The 18,660-nt window shown below is 41.4% G+C and overlaps 2 protein-coding genes across 5 annotated transcripts in view; both read right to left on the bottom strand.

Annotated features, from left to right (window-relative positions):
- The window catches only part of si:ch211-220f16.2 (golgin subfamily B member 1), a 44,278-nt gene extending 33,785 nt beyond the window's left edge, over nt 1–10,493 (bottom strand). For all 4 annotated transcript variants that reach the window (XM_034898151.1, XM_034898066.1, XM_034897983.1 and 1 more), the window contains exons 1-8: nt 10,353–10,493; nt 8,724–8,783; nt 6,840–7,001; nt 4,210–4,347; nt 2,948–3,064; nt 2,120–2,275; nt 1,106–1,285; nt 234–356 (exon numbers count right to left, since the gene is read on the bottom strand). In XM_034898151.1, coding sequence (XP_034754042.1) covers nt 234–356; nt 1,106–1,285; nt 2,120–2,275; nt 2,948–3,064; nt 4,210–4,347; nt 6,840–7,001; nt 8,724–8,768 — 921 coding nt within the window. In that variant the 5' untranslated portion in view covers nt 8,769–8,783; nt 10,353–10,493. The remainder of the gene's footprint in view (nt 1–233; nt 357–1,105; nt 1,286–2,119; nt 2,276–2,947; nt 3,065–4,209; nt 4,348–6,839; nt 7,002–8,723; nt 8,784–10,352) is intronic.
- A 4,182-nt stretch (nt 10,494–14,675) lies between these two features.
- Nucleotides 14,676–18,149, bottom strand: LOC117941761 (guanylyl cyclase-activating protein 2-like). Its single transcript, XM_034866824.1, has 4 exons — nt 17,555–18,149; nt 16,220–16,369; nt 15,469–15,565; nt 14,676–15,364 (listed from the first exon to the last, which is right to left on the bottom strand). Exons 1-4 carry the CDS (start codon nt 17,753–17,755, stop codon nt 15,243–15,245), a joined length of 570 nt encoding a protein of 189 aa, XP_034722715.1. The 5' UTR covers nt 17,756–18,149; the 3' UTR covers nt 14,676–15,242.
- Between the last annotated feature and the right edge of the window lie 511 nt (nt 18,150–18,660).

Below are 18,660 nucleotides of genomic sequence, written 5' to 3' on the forward strand. Positions count from 1 at the left end.
GATGTTTTTTACAGTGTGTTCTGGGGACAGGCAGCTAGCAGATAGTGAGATGTTTTTTACAGTGTGTTCTGGGGACAGACAGCTAGCAGATAGTGAGGAGATGTTAGCTGTATGTGATAAAACATGTTTATAGCAAAAAAAAACGTGTGATATCACTTAGAGCACCTTTAAGTGTTTCCTCATTGATTAATTTAGATGTAGAAGATGTAGATCTACAACAGAGTGTTGTCTACCTGCTCTAAGTCTGCACTGGCGTCAGACTTCGCTGCTAGCTTGAAGAGCTCCTGTTCGTGCATCTGGTTCATCTCCAGCAGCTGGTTATCTTTCTGAATAATGATGTCTTTGAATGTCTGGATCTAAAAAAACAAACACAGGGCACAACCTCGGACATAAGATAGCAGCACTTCTCATATCAAATAAAGACAACTAGAGCTGCAAAGATGAATCCATTAGTTGTCAATTAGTAAATAAATCTGCATCGATTTTAATAATAGATTTAATCGAGTCAATTTGAGTCATTTTTTGTGAGAAACAAAAAGCAAAACTGCTGATTCCAGCTTCTTAAATGTAAATATGTTTTAATTACTTCTTTACTCTGTGACAGTAAACTGAGTATCCTTGAGTTGTTGACAAAACAAGACATTTGAGGACGTCAACTTGGGCTTTTTGGGAAACTCTGATCCACATTTTTTACGATTTTCTAACATTTTAGAGACCAGACAACTATTCCATTCATTCAGAAAATAATCAACAGATTAATCAACAATGAAAATAATCGTTAGTTGCAGCCATACAAAGTATACTCTAACAGGATAAATTCAGCAGAAAAAATAACAGAGTCTGAAATCCTATATTTAAAGAAATACCGTTTTTACTGTATTTACTCATTTATGTTGCATTAACTGTTGTATGAAACTCAACACCTCCTGCACAGATGTTTGAGATTAAAATCCTTCCAGTGGCTAAAGGGAAGTTATTTAAGAACGTTCTGTGTTTTAGGTTGTCGGTCACTTTTCATTTCAACACAAGCGTCACTGCTTAATTAATTAATGTTCCTGTGCAACCAGGCAGATTTATGCCAGAGTAGAAAGTGAGTGAAACGTACGTTCTGTTTGTACATGGTCTCCTTTTGAACGTACTGCTCCTTCTCTGTTACCAGCAGCTCTTTGAGGCTGTCTGTCTGCTCCTGCAGCAAACTGTAGCGCTCTTCCCCATCTCCCACCTTCTTGGTCAGGCTTTGCACCAGCAGCTGCAGATCCTGCATTGCTCCACTGACCTCTGCCACCTGAGGAGGTAAAGCATAGATCAACATATGAGTTTGCCATAAACATCCATTACGGTTATATTAGATTAGATTATACTTTATTCATCCCAAAACGGGGACATTATGTTATTACAGCAGCAGCATTTTCGTCAATAACAGCAAAAAACAAAACTCACAAACAAGTAAACACACAAGAAATACAGGCAAACAATAGACAATGATTACATGGTAGACTGAAAGTAAGAAAAATGGGGTCAAATAAAGGTATTTTAATGTGCGGTTGCCATGATACAAGAATATTGGGTTGAACTAAAAGGGGCGCTATGCAGTTTTGGCCTTCTCTTTTTTGCTCACAGTTTTCTCTGCAGACCCCCCCACCCCCAAAGCTCCTATGTTTACTGGTGCCTGACCCCTCCCTTGGTCAGCCTGCCGTGTCTTCTTTCTATGTTCCTCCGACAATGCTTTCCTACCTACTTTCCTAGCTTTTTGCTTCTTTTTTCTCCGGCTCAGCCGTGACGAACTCCATCGCTACCTTGTTAGCCGGTTCCCTAATTGGCGTATTTGTACAGTGCAGTGAAGCAATTCATTACATCGCGAGACGTGATGTCACGCGATCCTTCGTGGCGAGCCGCCGGCCAAAAGTTGCAAAGGTGGTTTCTCTGCTCACAGGTTCTAGGGGGGAGCGAGAGAACCACCATTCAACCCGAAAAATGTCATATAACCCTACCAATGACTCAGAAGCTGTTCAGTTAAGGTAAATTAAGCACAATAAAAAAAGCATAGTTCCCCTTTAAAATGAATGACACACTGTAAACCCAAGATGTGAAAAGATGATGCTCTTGGGAGGTGTATGACCTGTTGTTGTGGTGCAGGTGTGATGGGCTGATCTCCTCCCAGTGCTGTTTGCAGGTGAACAATATAGGCTTCTTTTTCCGCTAGCTTCGTGTCCTTCTCTGTCAGCATGGCGTCCATTTCCTCGCCCCGCTGCCACTGTAACTCGACCTCCTTCCTCTAGAAGAAACCAGCATTCAGTTAGAGAAATGGAAACCGATTGTCTGTGTGCTTCTGATTCTATAATGTTTTAGTGAATTCCACCTATACCTTAGAAACCATGCCACAAGAAGGCAAATTATAAAGTAAAATAACAACAACAATATTGCTATTTTGCAGTGCAAGATGTACATATATGATCGCATGTTCTTTATTTCATACTAATGTTTAATATGGTTGCTTATGTACTGTATGCACAAACCACCAAAGCAAACTCCTCTATTTAAAGAGGCATAAAGGTTTTGAGACGTGATTTAAAAGAACTAAGAGTTGGAGCAGATCACAAGTTTTCTGGGTGTTTGTTTCAGATATGTGGTGCATAAAAGAAAGGAAGAAATACCGACACAGCCACACACACACACACACACACACACAGACACAGACACACATCAACTATAAGTCACAAGAGAGTGGACTGAACTAACAAGACAGGAAGTTGGAAAGCCTTTTCTAATTGGTCATTTTGGGCTTAACTTGTTTTAAACCATAACAAACTATTTACAATAAATGTTCCACATATCACTTTGCAGCCCGTCTTTGTGATCTTCAACCAAAACAACGTCGCCGATATAGTACATACACCTAAGAGGTGAACAGATCCATCTCATTTAGCTGTAGATGAAGATACTTCACCTTGTGGTCCAGTTTCTGCTGTCTTCGTGCCAGCTGCTGTTCTAGTTCCTCCACCTTTTTCTTTAGCAAGACTATCTTGCCCCGACTGGCATGCTCTCCTCCTCCTTCTGCAGACCCCTGCAAAGGAAACACAAAGACAATGCTAAAAGATTGATGCACACCTTGAAGTACCAGAAACACATCTCAAATTTCCTAAGATATTACCCATAACAACTTCATAAGTCAACTGTGTTGTTTTAAAATGACTTTGGTAGCGGTTGTGCCACCTAGGGGTAAATAAACTTGACTGCTCAATGAACGTACTCCAGACTAGGCTGCTCGATTATGGGAAAAAAATCATAATCCCAATTATTTTGGTCATTCTGAAATCACGGTAATTTACCATGATTACTCATTGACTTTTGGAACAATGCTGCATTCATTGAATTTAAAAAAAGCAGTGAAACTGGTAAACAAATCAACAGTGAGAACACCTTAACCTGGGAAATTTCCCATCATACATTTCTCGTTTGACTTTTTTTTTCATTCAGAATACACACAAAAAAAGTGAAAAATAAGTCTTTCTCGATTGCTTTGTTTTTGTTATTGTTTGGGGCAGAAATGAAAAATGTGATTCATTGCACGGCCGTTCTCTAGACTGTACTGGACTTTTAACCAGAACCGGGACACACGGTCAAACCACTCCTGTTTTAGGCTCCTCACTCTGGCTCCCATTGTGAATAGATTGTGAGATTCTAACTGATCATTTTGAAGGTTCGTCATGTCCCTGCACCCCGCTATAAATATGACGTCCTAGTACCGTACTATACTTCTTCGGGCGGAGGTCTTTTCCAGAGGTTTGACGAAGAACTAAAGGGGACAGAGTGTTTGCAATTAGGACCCCGAGGGCGTGGAACAATCTGCCCGCGGATTTAAGTTAGCCGTCTCCTTATAGTCCCTTTTTATAAACATACTTTTATCAAAGAGTCTTTCTTGCTTTTATGTGAGCCTAAACCTTCTGTAAACTGTCTTTTCAAAAAAATGTCCTATTCTCCTAACGTAAGGGTGAAGCACTTTGTAACCTGGATTTTAAAAAGTAAAATATTTTTCCTTTTAATCTTTTATTTTTTCTATAAACTAAATAAATAACATCCGCATTAGAATTGTGATTAAATAAAAAAGTGAAAATAGTAAATTGCTGTGTGTGTGTATGTGTGTGTGTGTGTGTGTGTGTGTGTGTGTGTGTGTGTGTGTGTGTGTGTGTGCGTGTGTGTGTGCGGTACCTTTTTGCTGTGTGTTGGCGTGCCCTGACCTCCATGTTGTTTCTTCAGCTCCTCCAGCTGGGAGTTGAGGGATGTCACCTTCGCCTTGTTCTGCAGACGCAGCTTCGATAATTTGGCCTCACATGTCTCCTTCTCCACCTGAGTCACACAGACAATTTGTCCTTCACCTCAAGTTTCATGTAATATAACTCGAGTGCGTAGTTGCCCCGCAGCATGTGCCGAAGCAGTCCTAACTGGAACAATGGAGGAGATGCTGCCAATAGCAGTGTAATCTGCAGAGTGGATATTCCTGTTTGCAAAGTCCTGCAAAAGTCCTAATGTCCTACTTTTATTCAAAAAAATAACGTATTTTCTACTATCTTCAGTCTGCAGAGGGAGCAGAGAGACGGTAAACGAGGCAACGGACTGTGGTTTGTTCCGTCTGTAACAGCAGAACAGTCGAGTGTATATACGTACGTTATCTAAATATCTAGTGAGCTGAAACGCTGTCAGTAGCCCAAGGATTTCAAACAGCTCTGTAGTTAACGACACGCTAACGTGCTGACGGAGTTTGTGTTTTTAGCTGATCTGGACCAGAGAATATTAGGTTAAAAACATATCGGTGATGCTGTTTTGCCCTCGTGGTTCTCCGTGAAGTTTGATGGAAGCGAGGAAATGTTGCATTTTCATGTGGAGTGAACACCAGTCTTAATTTAAAAAATAGCTTTTTAAATGCTACATTGCTTGCAAGGAAATAATGTGAGTAACAGGCAAACCAGTTCCAAAAGTGACATATTTTCTTTTGAAATATGTGCTGTGGGACGGATCCAGTTCATGCTGATGTGAACCAGTGTTTCAAAAAGTAACTTAATATTTAAAGAAACATTAAAGGTCCAATGTGTAGTGTTGAGATCATATCTTGCAATCACCTCTCTCACGCCACGCGGTTAAAAGACCAAATTACAGCTACGGCAGATTCAAAGAGCCAACCTCTTGCTCTTTTCAAAATATTTTTTTCTTTTTCTGGGTGAAGAAGAAGACTCCTGTTCCTGAAATTTGGATTTTAAATGCGTGTAGTCCTCCATGTCTTCTTCTCCAAACTTGCCAGGGCCAGGAAGCGATGATACCCATTAGCAGCATTAGCAGCACCTGTGAGTGTCTCATGCTGTCAAGGCGGAGCCGTATGTCCCGTATGTCCCGTATGTCCCGTATGTCCCTTAACAGCTCCCTTAACAGCTGACGTATTTAAAGATGGAGCATGAACACGGAGCGTCTACCACAGTTCATGTGAATGCAAATGTAAAATTTCAAGCCACTAGGAATCCTTGGAACTGATGGTGGTGGTTAATATTCATGAAAACGGACCGATTTTGATAATAATCACGTTACACATTGGGCATTTAAAGTGTTCAGCAGCAGTACTGGTATCAGCACTACCTACAAACCAGACCAGCCTACCTTTCTTCAACCGACCCACCAGACTAAAGCCTCGACCTAGGGGGACAAACTGGCACTCTTAGACTTAGACTAGGACTTTATTAATCCTTTTTGGATGACTCCCGCTAAGAAATTTAAATTTCCAGTATCCATTTTAGCAAGAAAAGAAGACTACAATACATAACATCATGCAATGCACAGGACAACACACAGTACGTGTGGTCACATGAAGGGATGTTGTCAGGTGACTTGGGAGGGTGGGAAAACCCGGCAGGGGGGAAAAGTTCCAAAGGATGACAAAGTAGACAGAAATAGGAGATAAGAGGGGAGAGTAGGAAAGCACAAATGCACTTGAGGAAGTAAAAAGAGCTAAAATGTGGAGAGGCAGCCGTCTCCCACAGCACCTACAAGGTAAGGTAGCTTCTTCGCCAAACATTTCCTATATCATTGCTAAACTCTAATCTCACATTCCTGTCTTTAATATAAGGAAGCAGACTTTGACTAGGCAGTTTAATAGTTAACTTAAGTTTCTTACTGAATGATTTCAGTCAGTGACTAACAGGAGCAGAATCATGAGGATCAATCATCACTCATGTGACCGACTGTGTCTGGCTCAGGCTGATCCAGATCCCTCTCAGATCGGCCCCAGAGCACACACTATAACATTCAGTACTAGGAAAACTACATTTAATAATATACGTTTACGCGTGTGACTTTTTGTTCCAAGACCATGTTGGTTTGATGATAAGAAGTTGTATTCAAAATGTAATCTTAAATGTGTTCGTTCTCATTAAAACCAGAAGACGCCCGTGGGAAGCCTTTTACGCTTCAGGCCTCGGTTATATTCTTCTGGTGATGTTTTTCTTTATGTGCTATTATAAAAAGAAATATTTTTTTAATTTGATATCACTATTGTAAACACACAATGACTGACGTAAACCAAAACTCAAAATCCACAAGAACCGCTGTGCATAGCTTCAGTGTAGTTGTAGTTGATTCACTCTAATACGTGAAAGAAAACGTGAGGCAGTGCAGTGTTTCCACTTCAGGTTAGTCTGAGTCTGGACTGCGTTTTGCCGTGAAACGTGTGTAAATTGACACTGAACTGCTCAACAGTGATCACCACGGAGGAATTTCCTGTTCAGTTGGCGATTACTCATTAATTAGCGCACCTCTTTACTAGAGACAGGAGACAGGGGAGAAACTGTCCTCACCTTAATTTGGTCATCTTTGGAGCGAAGTGCTGCATCTTTCTCCCGGATCAGCTCCTTCAGCTGAGAGACAAGCAGCTCGGTTTGGGTGAGCCGCTCCGACATTTCTTCCACAGTGAACTCACCAGCAGCACCAGCAGCAGCACCACGGGGAGAGCCTGGACCCTGGGGAGACATGGGGGAGACGGTGGGCTAGTGACCAAAATAACGGCCCTGTATTTGGTTTTTAAGTCTGCACCGAATGCACATCATGAATAAACAAATGAACACACAATGTGCTGGAATGAGTACACCGGTATTTGTTTACAACATCATTTTAGAGAGTAATATCTGAGCAATATCATCTGGAGTTGATCTGTAGTACACTTCCAGCTTTAGAGTGTGTGTATTTAAGTGTGTGTGAGACTGAGGAGGACAAGGACGGAGAACCAGAAGACAACAGAACATTTTTAAAACAGGGATTCTGACTGAAAGAGGCTCTGAAATGGGGCAATAGGGATGCACTGTTTCAATACATAAATATTCATTTCCAATATCAAGTGCTTATCCAAATGCATGTTATGTTTTTCTTCTTCTTTTAAATATTTATATCTCACTGTGTCAACCCTATAGGGATTATTCCCTAAGTGTAATGCAGGGGTTCCTAAACTGGGGCTTGGGCAGTAAATATGATTAAATAATGCATGGCTGCACTGCTTGCAAAGCATGTGCAAGTTTATGAAAAGACTGCTGGGTGAACGTAGAGCAGACGTCAAAGCTACACCAAACGCCACAACTACCAAAACTAAGTCAGGAACGTACGTAGTGGTGAAGATCTAAGGAGCCCGACTCGACAGCCAATCACCCCGTCCAAGTCGAGCATCGTGTCCCGTCGCAGAGAAAAGCTGATCACCATTCAACTTAAAGGGGCTTTATTGGCATGGGTAACAGACGTTTACATCGTCAAAGCAAATGTATCATCAACTGTATCATCTATTTTAGATTTTATTTACTTATCTTGTTTATTCGATTGTTGTGATTTAACATTGTAATTTTTAACCTTTTGGCTATTGTATACATATCTTCATTGTATTATAACTGTTTCTTATTTTAGGATGTTTATTATTTTAGGATGCCTAATAACATCTGGCTAGGGGACTGCCGATGAAAACTAGCCTATGGCTAACTCGGGTACGCTTACATTTGCTTTGAATGTTGATCAGTGTACATTGTCCCCTTTTCAAATGAAGTACAATTAGGGGTAATGCAGAAAGCAATTTCATCAATCATTGCATTCCTAGCAAGATTGACTATAGAGATAACCTGATTAGACAGTAGAGTAAATAGGAAGGGGATGAAGAGCAGTGATCCTCCCTCACAGGAAGAGTGAGCTTTGGTTCTCTGAGTCAAAGCCATGTGCTCAGCAGTCTGCCTAATTCCAGTCAATCTGCACATGAAACAGTGGGCAAAGCTTTCGCTGTGTTAGTTCCAAGCCAATTCCATTACTAGTGATAGTAAAGCAGCACTAGGTACCATGAGAGTATTGGTAAAAAAAAGACTAAAACCTGTGGTCGCTCAGTAGCATGGTTTTCATTTTAGTTTGGAAAAAGTAATGATGGATGAAGTGTAGAAACGGTCCTACAAATATATGAATATAGCAACATTTTAGGACATACTGTATGCTTAGACTTAGACTTCTCTTTATTAATCATTTTGGGATCACTCCTGCTTGTAGAAAACAAAAGCATCTGTCCAGGTCTGGAATTATTACGTCTAGTATTACATCTCAATGGAAACAAGCTGAGAGACACGAATGATTACTCATACAAATAACATGTGACCGTTGTGTAGACACGGATTACAATTCAACGTGATCATCCAAGTAACGGAAGATAAGCATGTACTTACTACAGAGCCAGGCTCTCCCTCTTCACCTGACAGCCATTTCAGCATGGTTTTAGTTTAGACCTAAAACATACATACACACACACACACACACACACAATTATACAGAGTCCACAATCCACATCTAACAAAATCATAAGACTGACAGTCGACTAAGAATTCTGTTAATCGAGCACAACCCTAATATAATACATATACTGTATAATGGTCTAAATGAATGAGCAGGTCTTCCCAAATAGAGCTACTTGCAGACCTCTCTCTCTCTCTCTCTCTCTCTCTCTCTCTCTCTCTCTCTCTTAAAATATTTACAAGCATCCTCAAATGGCAGATCCAGGATCAAGTAAATGGCTTTCAGGTAGCTATGTGTATGTTTGTAAGTATATATGTAGGAATGTGTGTATTTTCGGGGTGTCTCCTTTGTGTCAGTTTTTCTGTATGTGTGTGTATGTGTGTTTGAGAGGTTTGTACCCCTCTTGTAATGTGTTATGTGTACTTTTTACCTGGACCTTGAGTCTGTAAATTAAATAAATACACAGTACACCGGCCAACCTCCCCAGCAAGCCCTCAGAGGTAGGCCAAGAGATCCAAGTGATTGTTGGGATGTAGGCCAATCAGAACTCATACATGCCGGTAATTAGAAAAGCCTCTCTCAATTTCCAGTTGGTTGCAGGCTCCATTTCCGCAGGAGGAGGGCCCAGTCTTGCTTAAAACCAGACCGACAGGTGCGGCTCATGGTACGGGTTGCAGCTAGACCTGCAAACACCTAGAAGAGTACACAGGCCACGGATTGGAGGCCTCGTGCACCGACAGCCTGCATGGTTAGCTGAATTCCTCCAGCCTGCTGAACAGTCCAACCCACGACGTGACGAAGGGGGGGGGAAATCAGGTCTAACTGGTCCTCTCGCGCATACCACAGTGGGATAACCTATCCTCGGTGATGCTAACTGGGGCTTTATGGCTTGTTTCTTGAATTTCCTGATCCATCCAACTTGTGCAATGTATTTTATGGACACAAACACCAAATGATGGGATGGATGAGTAACAGGCAATAAATAGCAGGTGCACAGTCCGATGCAGACCAGGTCCTGGTTGGGTTCAGGTTGGGAGGACTGCATGGTGGTGGGACAGATTCATGGTAAAGATTCTGCAGACAGACATGCAACTGGGCTCGATTATTTCGCTGGAGATTATGGCAGTTTTTTAAGAAACCTAAAACGCAGAGAGCCTATAAACTAACGCTGACTGAGCTGAGGGTATTTCCCATTGAAACCCTGTGTTGTTAACAGTGGAGCGACACTAAAAGTTGTCCGTGGGGAGCAAAGGTTTCGACATTAGCCAAGTTACTAGCTAGCTTGCATAGCCAAATGCTATGCAAACAGCGACTAATTTGAACTGTAAAAGCTTCAGACTAGCACCAGAAGAGAAGGCCTCGGGGGTCTGGGGGTGGGTGTAGAAACCTGGGCCTGTTATTTAAACAAATACCCGTTCTAGCTAACGTCAACCCAGCTAGCTAACTTTATTTTGCTACATGCTAACTTCGCTAGCATCGAACTGCATCCCTTGGCTATCCACTTGATGAATTAGCTCAGCCAAGCGACTCGAACCCGTTAAATGTGACTTTAAAGTGCTTACCGGATTCACAGCTTCATGAAGAATCCACGTGGAGCCTCGCAACGTCGACACAATCTCGTAAAATTACATTTTAGTCCACTCGGCGACGATGGGACAGAGATATGCATTGGTCACGTTTGTCAACAGACAACTGGGACGAAGCTGCGCATGCGTACTTCTGTCACGGTGACAGGAGGCCTGAGTTCTTCCATCGAAGAGAAAGGGAAGTTTCATATTCATAAATCATAATTTTCCAATTCAAGACCATGTTTTAAACTATTCCAAAGTGAAATTGACATATTTTGAGTGTCTTATATTAGTAACAAATAAGAAAGTTGTAACTATATCTGATAATCTAATTAATTTAATTAAAAACATTTGTTGTCAATATTATTTACGGGGTTTGTTTATTTTTTGGTTATTTTTATTTAGTTTACTTCATGGACCCATTCATATTGTAATTAATACTTCTGTTACCTGGTCTCATATTGTATAAGTTGCAATATCTTTCTTTTATAATTTTATGTTTTAAACTGTGATGACCGAATGTTTGTAAATTTTAAATAAATGCGTTTTAAAAAATCCATCAAAGAGGAAACAGCCGTGTGCATGCGGGTTACTTTGCTTGTTTCAAGCTATTTTATATTTTTGTCTATTTTTTCATGCACATTTCAATGAAGCTGTCATTGGAAATGCAATGGTAACTTCTTCAAAAAAACAAAGAAATGGACATATAGGCATAAAATAGAATAGAGGAAATATAAAAGTACATTCAATTAAATCCAGAATAACAATAATAAATTGTCATAGGCCTACATTGTATTTAAATAGCACCTTTCAAAACACAGATACAAAGGGAGGGAGAAGAAGAAGAAAGCCAGAGGCAACCATGGTCTTGGAATAATTTGCAAAACTTGCTCCATCTAAATGATCTGGTCCCATTAAATGAATCTAAGGCCATGTTTAAACGCCATGTAATTTAAAAATGTAACTGCCCAATGTGACCTGCTCCTTTCCTCTATGTGTGATTTGGACTTCCTTGGCTGTTTTTCTGTTTAAATTGTAAATGGTGTGCCGTCTCGGCCCGGTCTCCCTTTAAAATCTCTCAATCTCAACGGACTTCCTGGTTAAATAAAGGTTAAATACATTTTGTTTTAAAAGCCAGGGACAACCACGCTTTTACATTTTACATTGAAAAAGTATTCAGCGTGATCAAATACAAGGAAACTAACAACGTTCATCAGGTTAAATGGGATTTTATTCAAATGTAATGCAGCACGATCAAAGACAACTTCCCTTCCTACGCCTGCGGACGCGTGACACAAACACCGACACATTAACTCTCCTGTCCCTTTAAGTCGACCCCACATGACCCTTTACTGTATGGATTGAGCCTGTCTTCCTAATTTTAGCCTTTAAGGCTCTTTGCCTTCCAGTATGATATCTACCGGCTTCACAAACACCCGCCTCACATCACAAATGTCTGTACAGTATGACCGCAAAACCATGAGTTGGACCACAATAATAAGGTGACATGATGTAAGTCTTTGCAAGTATTCTCCTAGAAGACAGGAAATCACATTTAACATGTTACTTTGAAATATGGGTGTCAGTGATTTGAATGAACATGCAAAATGTCTGTGTCTCATCAGTGTCTCTGCAAAGCCAACGGGTATCATACTATTAGCAAAAGAGCCTTAAAGGCTAAGACTAAGTCATGCTAAATCCATCCAGTAAAAGCTCCCATAGGCCTCCAGGTGACTAAAGCTGCCGTGCTGCCATACAATCCCTGAGGATGTTTGTCTGTATTCTTGTGAGAAATGCTGCTAGTCAAGCTAATGTAGCATTAGCATGCTTAAACACTACAACATGCTCTTATCAACAACACCATTTGTCACATGACATCGTACGAGCTTCTGTACAACTGCAGTAACATGTTATTCCATCAGCTCCTTTTAACTTGTGCATGATTCAGCATAATGTAGAAGGTGGACGCCAGATTCAGTTCCATTCAATTTTATTTATATAGCGCTAAATCACAATAACAGTTATTTTATTGCACTTTTCATAAAAGAGCCGGTCTAGACTGGACTCTGGGATGTTATTTACAGAAACCCGACAGTTCCCATTCCAGATGGGCGCACAGAATAAGAGTCACACGGTTGAGCACCAGCCCTCCAGGATCTAGCCGAAGCTCAATGAAGGGACACCACAGCTCCTGACATCCCGATGAAAATCCACGCTAGCACGAAGGCACGCAGGCCAATCGATTAATCGTCCGAAGTTGCAGTCTGTGTTTATTGTCTCCGCGCTTGCCTCGGTCCGCCCTTGAGCAGTCTTGGTTACCCACTGGGGTGCTGGAGCAGCCCCTCTTGTGACTGTTAATTGCCACATGGGCGTCAAACAGCAACCTCCTTGTGAAAAGTGAAGCTCCTTAAAGCTATGCTCTATCTCTCTTAGATTAGATTAGATTAGATAATACTTTAATCATCCCACAGTGGGGAAATTCCCTTGGTACAGCAACGGTTTTCTAAAGTAAATGCAAAAAACAAGAAGACAAACAAGAGAAAATGTGTATATATGTATGTAAACTTGTGAATGTAAAGGGGCGTCAGATAAAGGTATGGTGAAGTATTTCCAGCAGGCGGTGACTCCACTGGCTAAAAAAAGAACTCAGTTTCTACAGAAATCACTTGATTTAATACCTCGGTAAACATTAGCCTACCAAGATGGCAACGGTCAAAATGCAAACTCAAGGCTTCAAAACTTCGGCCCACAAACCAACGGGTGGCATCACCGATGCTACGTCCATTGTTTTTACAGTGTATGGTGGGCGTGGCAGTCCTTCTGGCACTACACGCAGGTCTTGGGGGTTGCTGGTCTCTCAGATTGGCTTCTTGCACTTCTGCAGGCCTTCTTCATGTCACACCGTTCTTAGACACTCTGCAGACCCCTCTGGACTTAAAACCAGGTCACATTTAGCAGCTTTGTAGTGTACGTGGCCGCCAGGATGGCCTTATCCCTGGAGGCAGCTGGAGGGCTTTTGGGGGCAACTAGTCTGCATAAAAAGTGTCTGAAGTTTCGAAAATCCAAGTCGCCAGGCGCCTGAAGACTTCAGAGAGCTCCTGTGCCTGGCCAAGAAATACTCCAACACTCGTTGCCTTAAAATCACAACATATCGTTTTTACACTTTAGTTTTTGTACAGAATAAAGATACAACAGTCAGTAGTAGTAGTCAGTGACCTTAAAAAAGCGTTAATAGGTGACTTTATGAACTTTGGACAGAGCCCTGCTTTCAGTCTCTATGCTAAGCTAAGCTAAACGTCTCCTGGCGGTGTATTTAGCATGACATGAGAGTGGTGTTGATCGTCTTATCTTAGTGTCATCAAGAAAGTGAATAAGCTTCCATCCTCTAGTGTTGAAGTGCTTCTTTAATACAAGGGCTTAACAGCAGGTCATTTAATCAAAACAGACTTTTATAATTGCTTTCTTGTAGGAGGTGGGATCCTAAATGTTTAACATCACACAATACAACTTGTTGAAAGCAAATTAAAAACAATACCATGTAGTAGAAAATGAGCCTTAGCTGCGTTGTTGTAATGTTGCTACAGTAGCCTACTGAGCAGATCTTCATGTAGAAGAACTGGAAACCATTTGACCGATGTATGGAAAAAATGAGACGTAGAGGGGCTTCTACTGAGGGATGATGCAGGAAAGGATACCTGAAATTAAAATAAGTGGTGAACCCCAGAAAAGGCTCCAGACAGCACCTCTGCAAAATTGCTTTGAGAAGGAACTTGATTTGGTGGAACATGCGTGGCTACACATGTGTACGTTCAACGGTTGTTTTAGTCATGCAACAGAAAACTCAGATTGGACAAATTAATACACAAGTAAATAAAAAGGGTTGAATAAATACAAACTGAATTGGTTAACAAGGGACAAAAGACACAAGGGCTGGGAAACAAGTTTTAAGATTATTGATGGTACACGGCATAAATGTCATACTGAAATTTGTGAAATCCATGACATAATAAACTTTTCTCATTAGAAACAATAACAGAAGATGGAAATCATTTCAAAAATGTTTTAGCCATCTACGTTTTTTTTATTGCTAACGTTATCTTAAAACACCCTTCAACTGACAGCCTTTATTGTGATTGATGCTAGCTTGTAGCTAAGCTAGCAGTCCTTTCAGTAACGTAGTAGCTATCTATGGTTGATTGATGCTAACGTTAGCTCAAAACGCCATTCAACTGACAGCCTTTGTTGTGTTTGAGGCTAACTTGTAGCTAAGCTAGCAGTGAACCAACTTGGTTAAGTAGGTCCATGTTAACTGTGTTGACGTTACAGAAGGCTCTCGTTAGCATCTTATACGCTAGTTGGCGCAAAGTGACCCATGCGCGACTCATATCTGCACTCGTCTAGCATCGGGCAGTGAGGTGTGGAGGGGCTGTCTTGGTTGCCACGCCTCTTCAGCATTAGGTGGAGGTCTGAGACGGTGCCCGAGGAGTGGCAGACCGGGGTGGTGGGTCCCCTCTTCAAAAAGGGGGACCAGAGGGTGTGTGCCAATTACAGGGGTATGAGCCTATCTGCTCAACCTCCCTGGTAAAGTCTACTCCAAGGTGCTGGAAAGGAGGGTTTGGCCAATAGGTGAACCTCAGGTTGGAGAGGTTAAACAAAAGTTGTAATGTACCACTTGTGAGTGCAAAAAAAATCAAAAAACATGAGACGTGAGAGGCTTTCTGAGATAATCCTGAATCTCAGCCCGTTGCAGATTATATCCTTGGATAATCACACACCCGGTACTGTATCTGCGTTTCTCTGAAGGACTGAACACAGATGGCAGGTTAAAACTGTCACTTAGCGTCCAATCGTGTGTCATAAAATCATACGCTGGACATCATGAAGTCAAGTTTTCTTCTCCCGACGTTCACGGAACCAATCAAAGGGCCCGATGTCCAGTTGGAGCTGTTCCATCACCCACGGGTCCTTTTCAGCCCCTTCGATGAATTCCTCCAAAGAAATCTGCCCTAATTCACAAGAGAAGGAACACACACAGCACGATTTTAACAGCACAAGACAAGAGATGGAGGCTTTGTGTTTACAAATGTGGACACATTGTAATGTGACTTACTGTCGTTGTTTTTGTCCACCAGATCAAATATTCTTTCACAAATATCTTCGATGTTCCCTGCGTCAGGATCGTTGTGCTTCTTTATCTTGTTGATGATCTGAGCACATGGTAAAAAAGAAGAAAAGTTGATTTAACTTCAAATGTTGAGAGAACATCCGACATTTATGCACACTGTAGACATTAAAGACATTTAACAGAACCATTCTGTTCCTTTTTATGTATTCATGTTGTGTAATTTTCTTGCACATCTCATTTTAAATTATTACAGTAAGTTACCTTAATTAATTTTTATTGTTTTATCATATTTATTTTATTGCTCTGGCACGTGCACCAAAACGTTCCAGTAGCATGTACTTGTATATCTTGTACTGCAGTTTGGGTTATTTCACAGGAGAGTTCTCTATTTGAGTTTTAGTCTTCGCTGGTGGGATGTAACTGTATTTATTGTGGTGGGTTGGCTTGTTAGCTTATGTTGTCAATCATATCAGAGCTACTTATTAAATAAATAGATATGTGTATATTATATTAAATAAATCGTCAACAACTTTGATAATCGGTTAGAGTCATTCTCTAAGAAAAAAAGGTCAAACTTCTGATTCCAGCTTCCTAAATGTGAATGGTTTCTTCTCTCTTCTGTCCCAGTACACTTTCTGAATGTCATCAATTCTTCATCATCATATTTGTGCCCAATCCAATCTTGCAAAATAGTCTAAAGTTACAGATTTATTTTGATCGTAAATAAAATACTTACTTTGACAATTTGTCTCACTTCCTGTCGGTCCAAGCCGCCATTGCCATCTCGGTCATAAACCTTAAAAGACCACTTCAGTTTGTCCTCGAGTTTTCCACGCAGGACGAGGTGCAGCCCCGCCACGTACTCCATGAAGTCTATTTTCCCATCCTGAGGAGCCAACAGCACGGTGGACAGGTAGGTCAGTCACACTGCCCTCCAGCAAAGACTGATATAATGCAACATTAAAGCCAATATTGAAGCTCATTATTAAGGGATTACTTTTTTTTCAATATGGAACATATTTTTCCATGGGTCCAAATGACAAGTGACTGACAGCGTTCTTTAAAATTGGTCCAATATCAAGCAAGAAGAAATAAGATACAAAAACAGTCACTCGCCAATTGCGCACCATTAATTAACGTCCACTGTTTTATTATTTATTTATTTATTAATTGTTATTATTCTAAGGTTCTGACAACATTATGGAAAGGATCCTTACAGAGTTAGACTTTTTTGTTAAATGGTAAGATTCTTTTTTCTTTTTATATGAAACGGCCCCAAAATCCCCATCACCAAACCCACCAGACTCCATGTAAATAATCTGTAATTGTCTCATCGTAGAACGCACTTTGTTCAAAGTCGAATGAAACAAAATAAAAACAACAAAAGCCGTCTTGGTTTGTCTTTCTACTGTTCTAACAATCACAACTCTGGTTTGGTTGAATTAAACCTTTAATTCACCCATTTACTGGTGGAGATATGCTGGCGTCATACACGCTAAAAGTGGTGATTATTTGCATGAAGTCTGGTGAGTTGGTGGCAAAACATTCCCTAGAATAATGTACATTATGCAACTTTTTTTCACTTACTTCTAGATTCATATCTCTAACTTATCACACACACACTCTCTCGCACAACCCACACACCCACACACACATACTTTCTCGCACAACCCCCCCCCCCCACACACACACACTCTCTCAAACAACCCACACACACACAAACACTCTCGCACAACCCACACACACACACACACACACACACACACTCTCTCTCTCTCACAACCCAAACACACACACACACACACACACTCTCTCTTTTGAACAACCCACACACACACACAAACACTCTCGCACAACCCACACACACACACACACACACTCTCCCTCTCTCTCTCTCGCACAACCCCCACACACACACACACACACACACACTCTCTTGCACAACCCACACACACACAAACACTCTCGAACAACACACGCACACTCTCTCTGTCTCTCGCACAACCCACATACACACACACAAACACACACACACACACACACACACACACACACTACCCTGTTACATTACCTCATTTGTATCAAAGGATTGAAACAAATGTTCCATGTATGCACATTCTTCTTCTGTGGAGTTGCTGTTGATTCCAAAGAATCTCTTGAACTCATGTAAGTGCAGATTCCCACTTGGACATTCACTCGCAAATTTACGGTAGAGTTCCTGGATTTGTTGGAGAGTCACTTCCTTTTCTGGGCTACTGTATTCTTGACCCATAATTTAAAAAAATTAAAAAAGAAAAAAACGAAGCTGTTGAAATAAAGCCAACCCTACCGAGCACATTCATCCCGGTGCAGTACCTGTGGATCCATGGCTCGGTACCTGCACTCTGCCAGACTTCCCTCTCTAACTGTCTCAAGGTAATCAGCTCGGCAATCCAATTTGCCGTTCTCCACTTCACTTTTCTTCAAATCCCTCTCAAGAAGGCCCTTTTCTTCAATACTTGCACTTCCAAAAGAGGTGACAACGCCACTTCAGATTTCTCTGAAGACAAAGACAGATTGCCTCACCTCTGAATACTTAACAAAAGCAATTGCTCCTTTGGATTTAACCACATTTTCGACATTTAACCAAAGAGCTGACTGCCCCGTGAAGACGAAACGGCACGGCCGAGATCTCGGCGGGATTAAAAGATGACGTCAAAGCCTGAGTGGTCTTGGTAAACCACTTTATCCACTGAGGTCTTCGTGAGCTCACTTAACCCAACATGACTTGCGAGAGGAATGCAGACTATATATCAACAGTTTTTTTTTAATGGAATTGCCCCACTGTGCCCCGATTCTTTTGGGTAAGTGGTTAGACTTACCCCCTAGTTGCTCCAGAGGTGTGCAACCTCTGACATACTTAGACATTGTGAGTCACCTTTGATAAAAGCATTCAATTCAATTCAATTTTATTTACAGGATCAAATCCTAATAACAGTTATCTCGAGACACTTTACAGATAGAGCAGGTCTAGACTACTCTATAATTGCAGCAGGACGCAGCAGGACCCAGGAGGGTTCAGCAGGACGCAGCAGGACCCAGCAGGACCCAGCAGGGTTCAGCAGGACGCAGCAGGACCCAGCAGGGTTCAGCAGGACGCAGCAGGGTTCAGCAGGACGCAGCAGGACCCAGGAGGGT

The sequence above is a fragment of the Etheostoma cragini genome, chromosome 1 (assembly GCF_013103735.1).
Source record: "Etheostoma cragini isolate CJK2018 chromosome 1, CSU_Ecrag_1.0, whole genome shotgun sequence".
Classification (NCBI taxonomy): domain Eukaryota; kingdom Metazoa; phylum Chordata; class Actinopteri; order Perciformes; family Percidae; genus Etheostoma; species Etheostoma cragini.

Excerpts from the sequence above, each read along its gene's own strand:
- LOC117941761 (XM_034866824.1), bottom strand. The coding sequence starts at position 17,755 with ATGGGTCAAGAATACAGTAGCCCAGAAAAGGAAGTGACTCTCCAACAA. Across the intron at positions 15,566-16,219 it reads AAGTGAGACAAATTGTCAAA|ATCATCAACAAGATAAAGAA; the intron begins GTAAGTATTTTA and ends CCATGTGCTCAG. Across the intron at positions 15,365-15,468 it reads GGTGGACAAAAACAACGACA|GGCAGATTTCTTTGGAGGAA; the intron begins GTAAGTCACATT and ends CTTGTGAATTAG.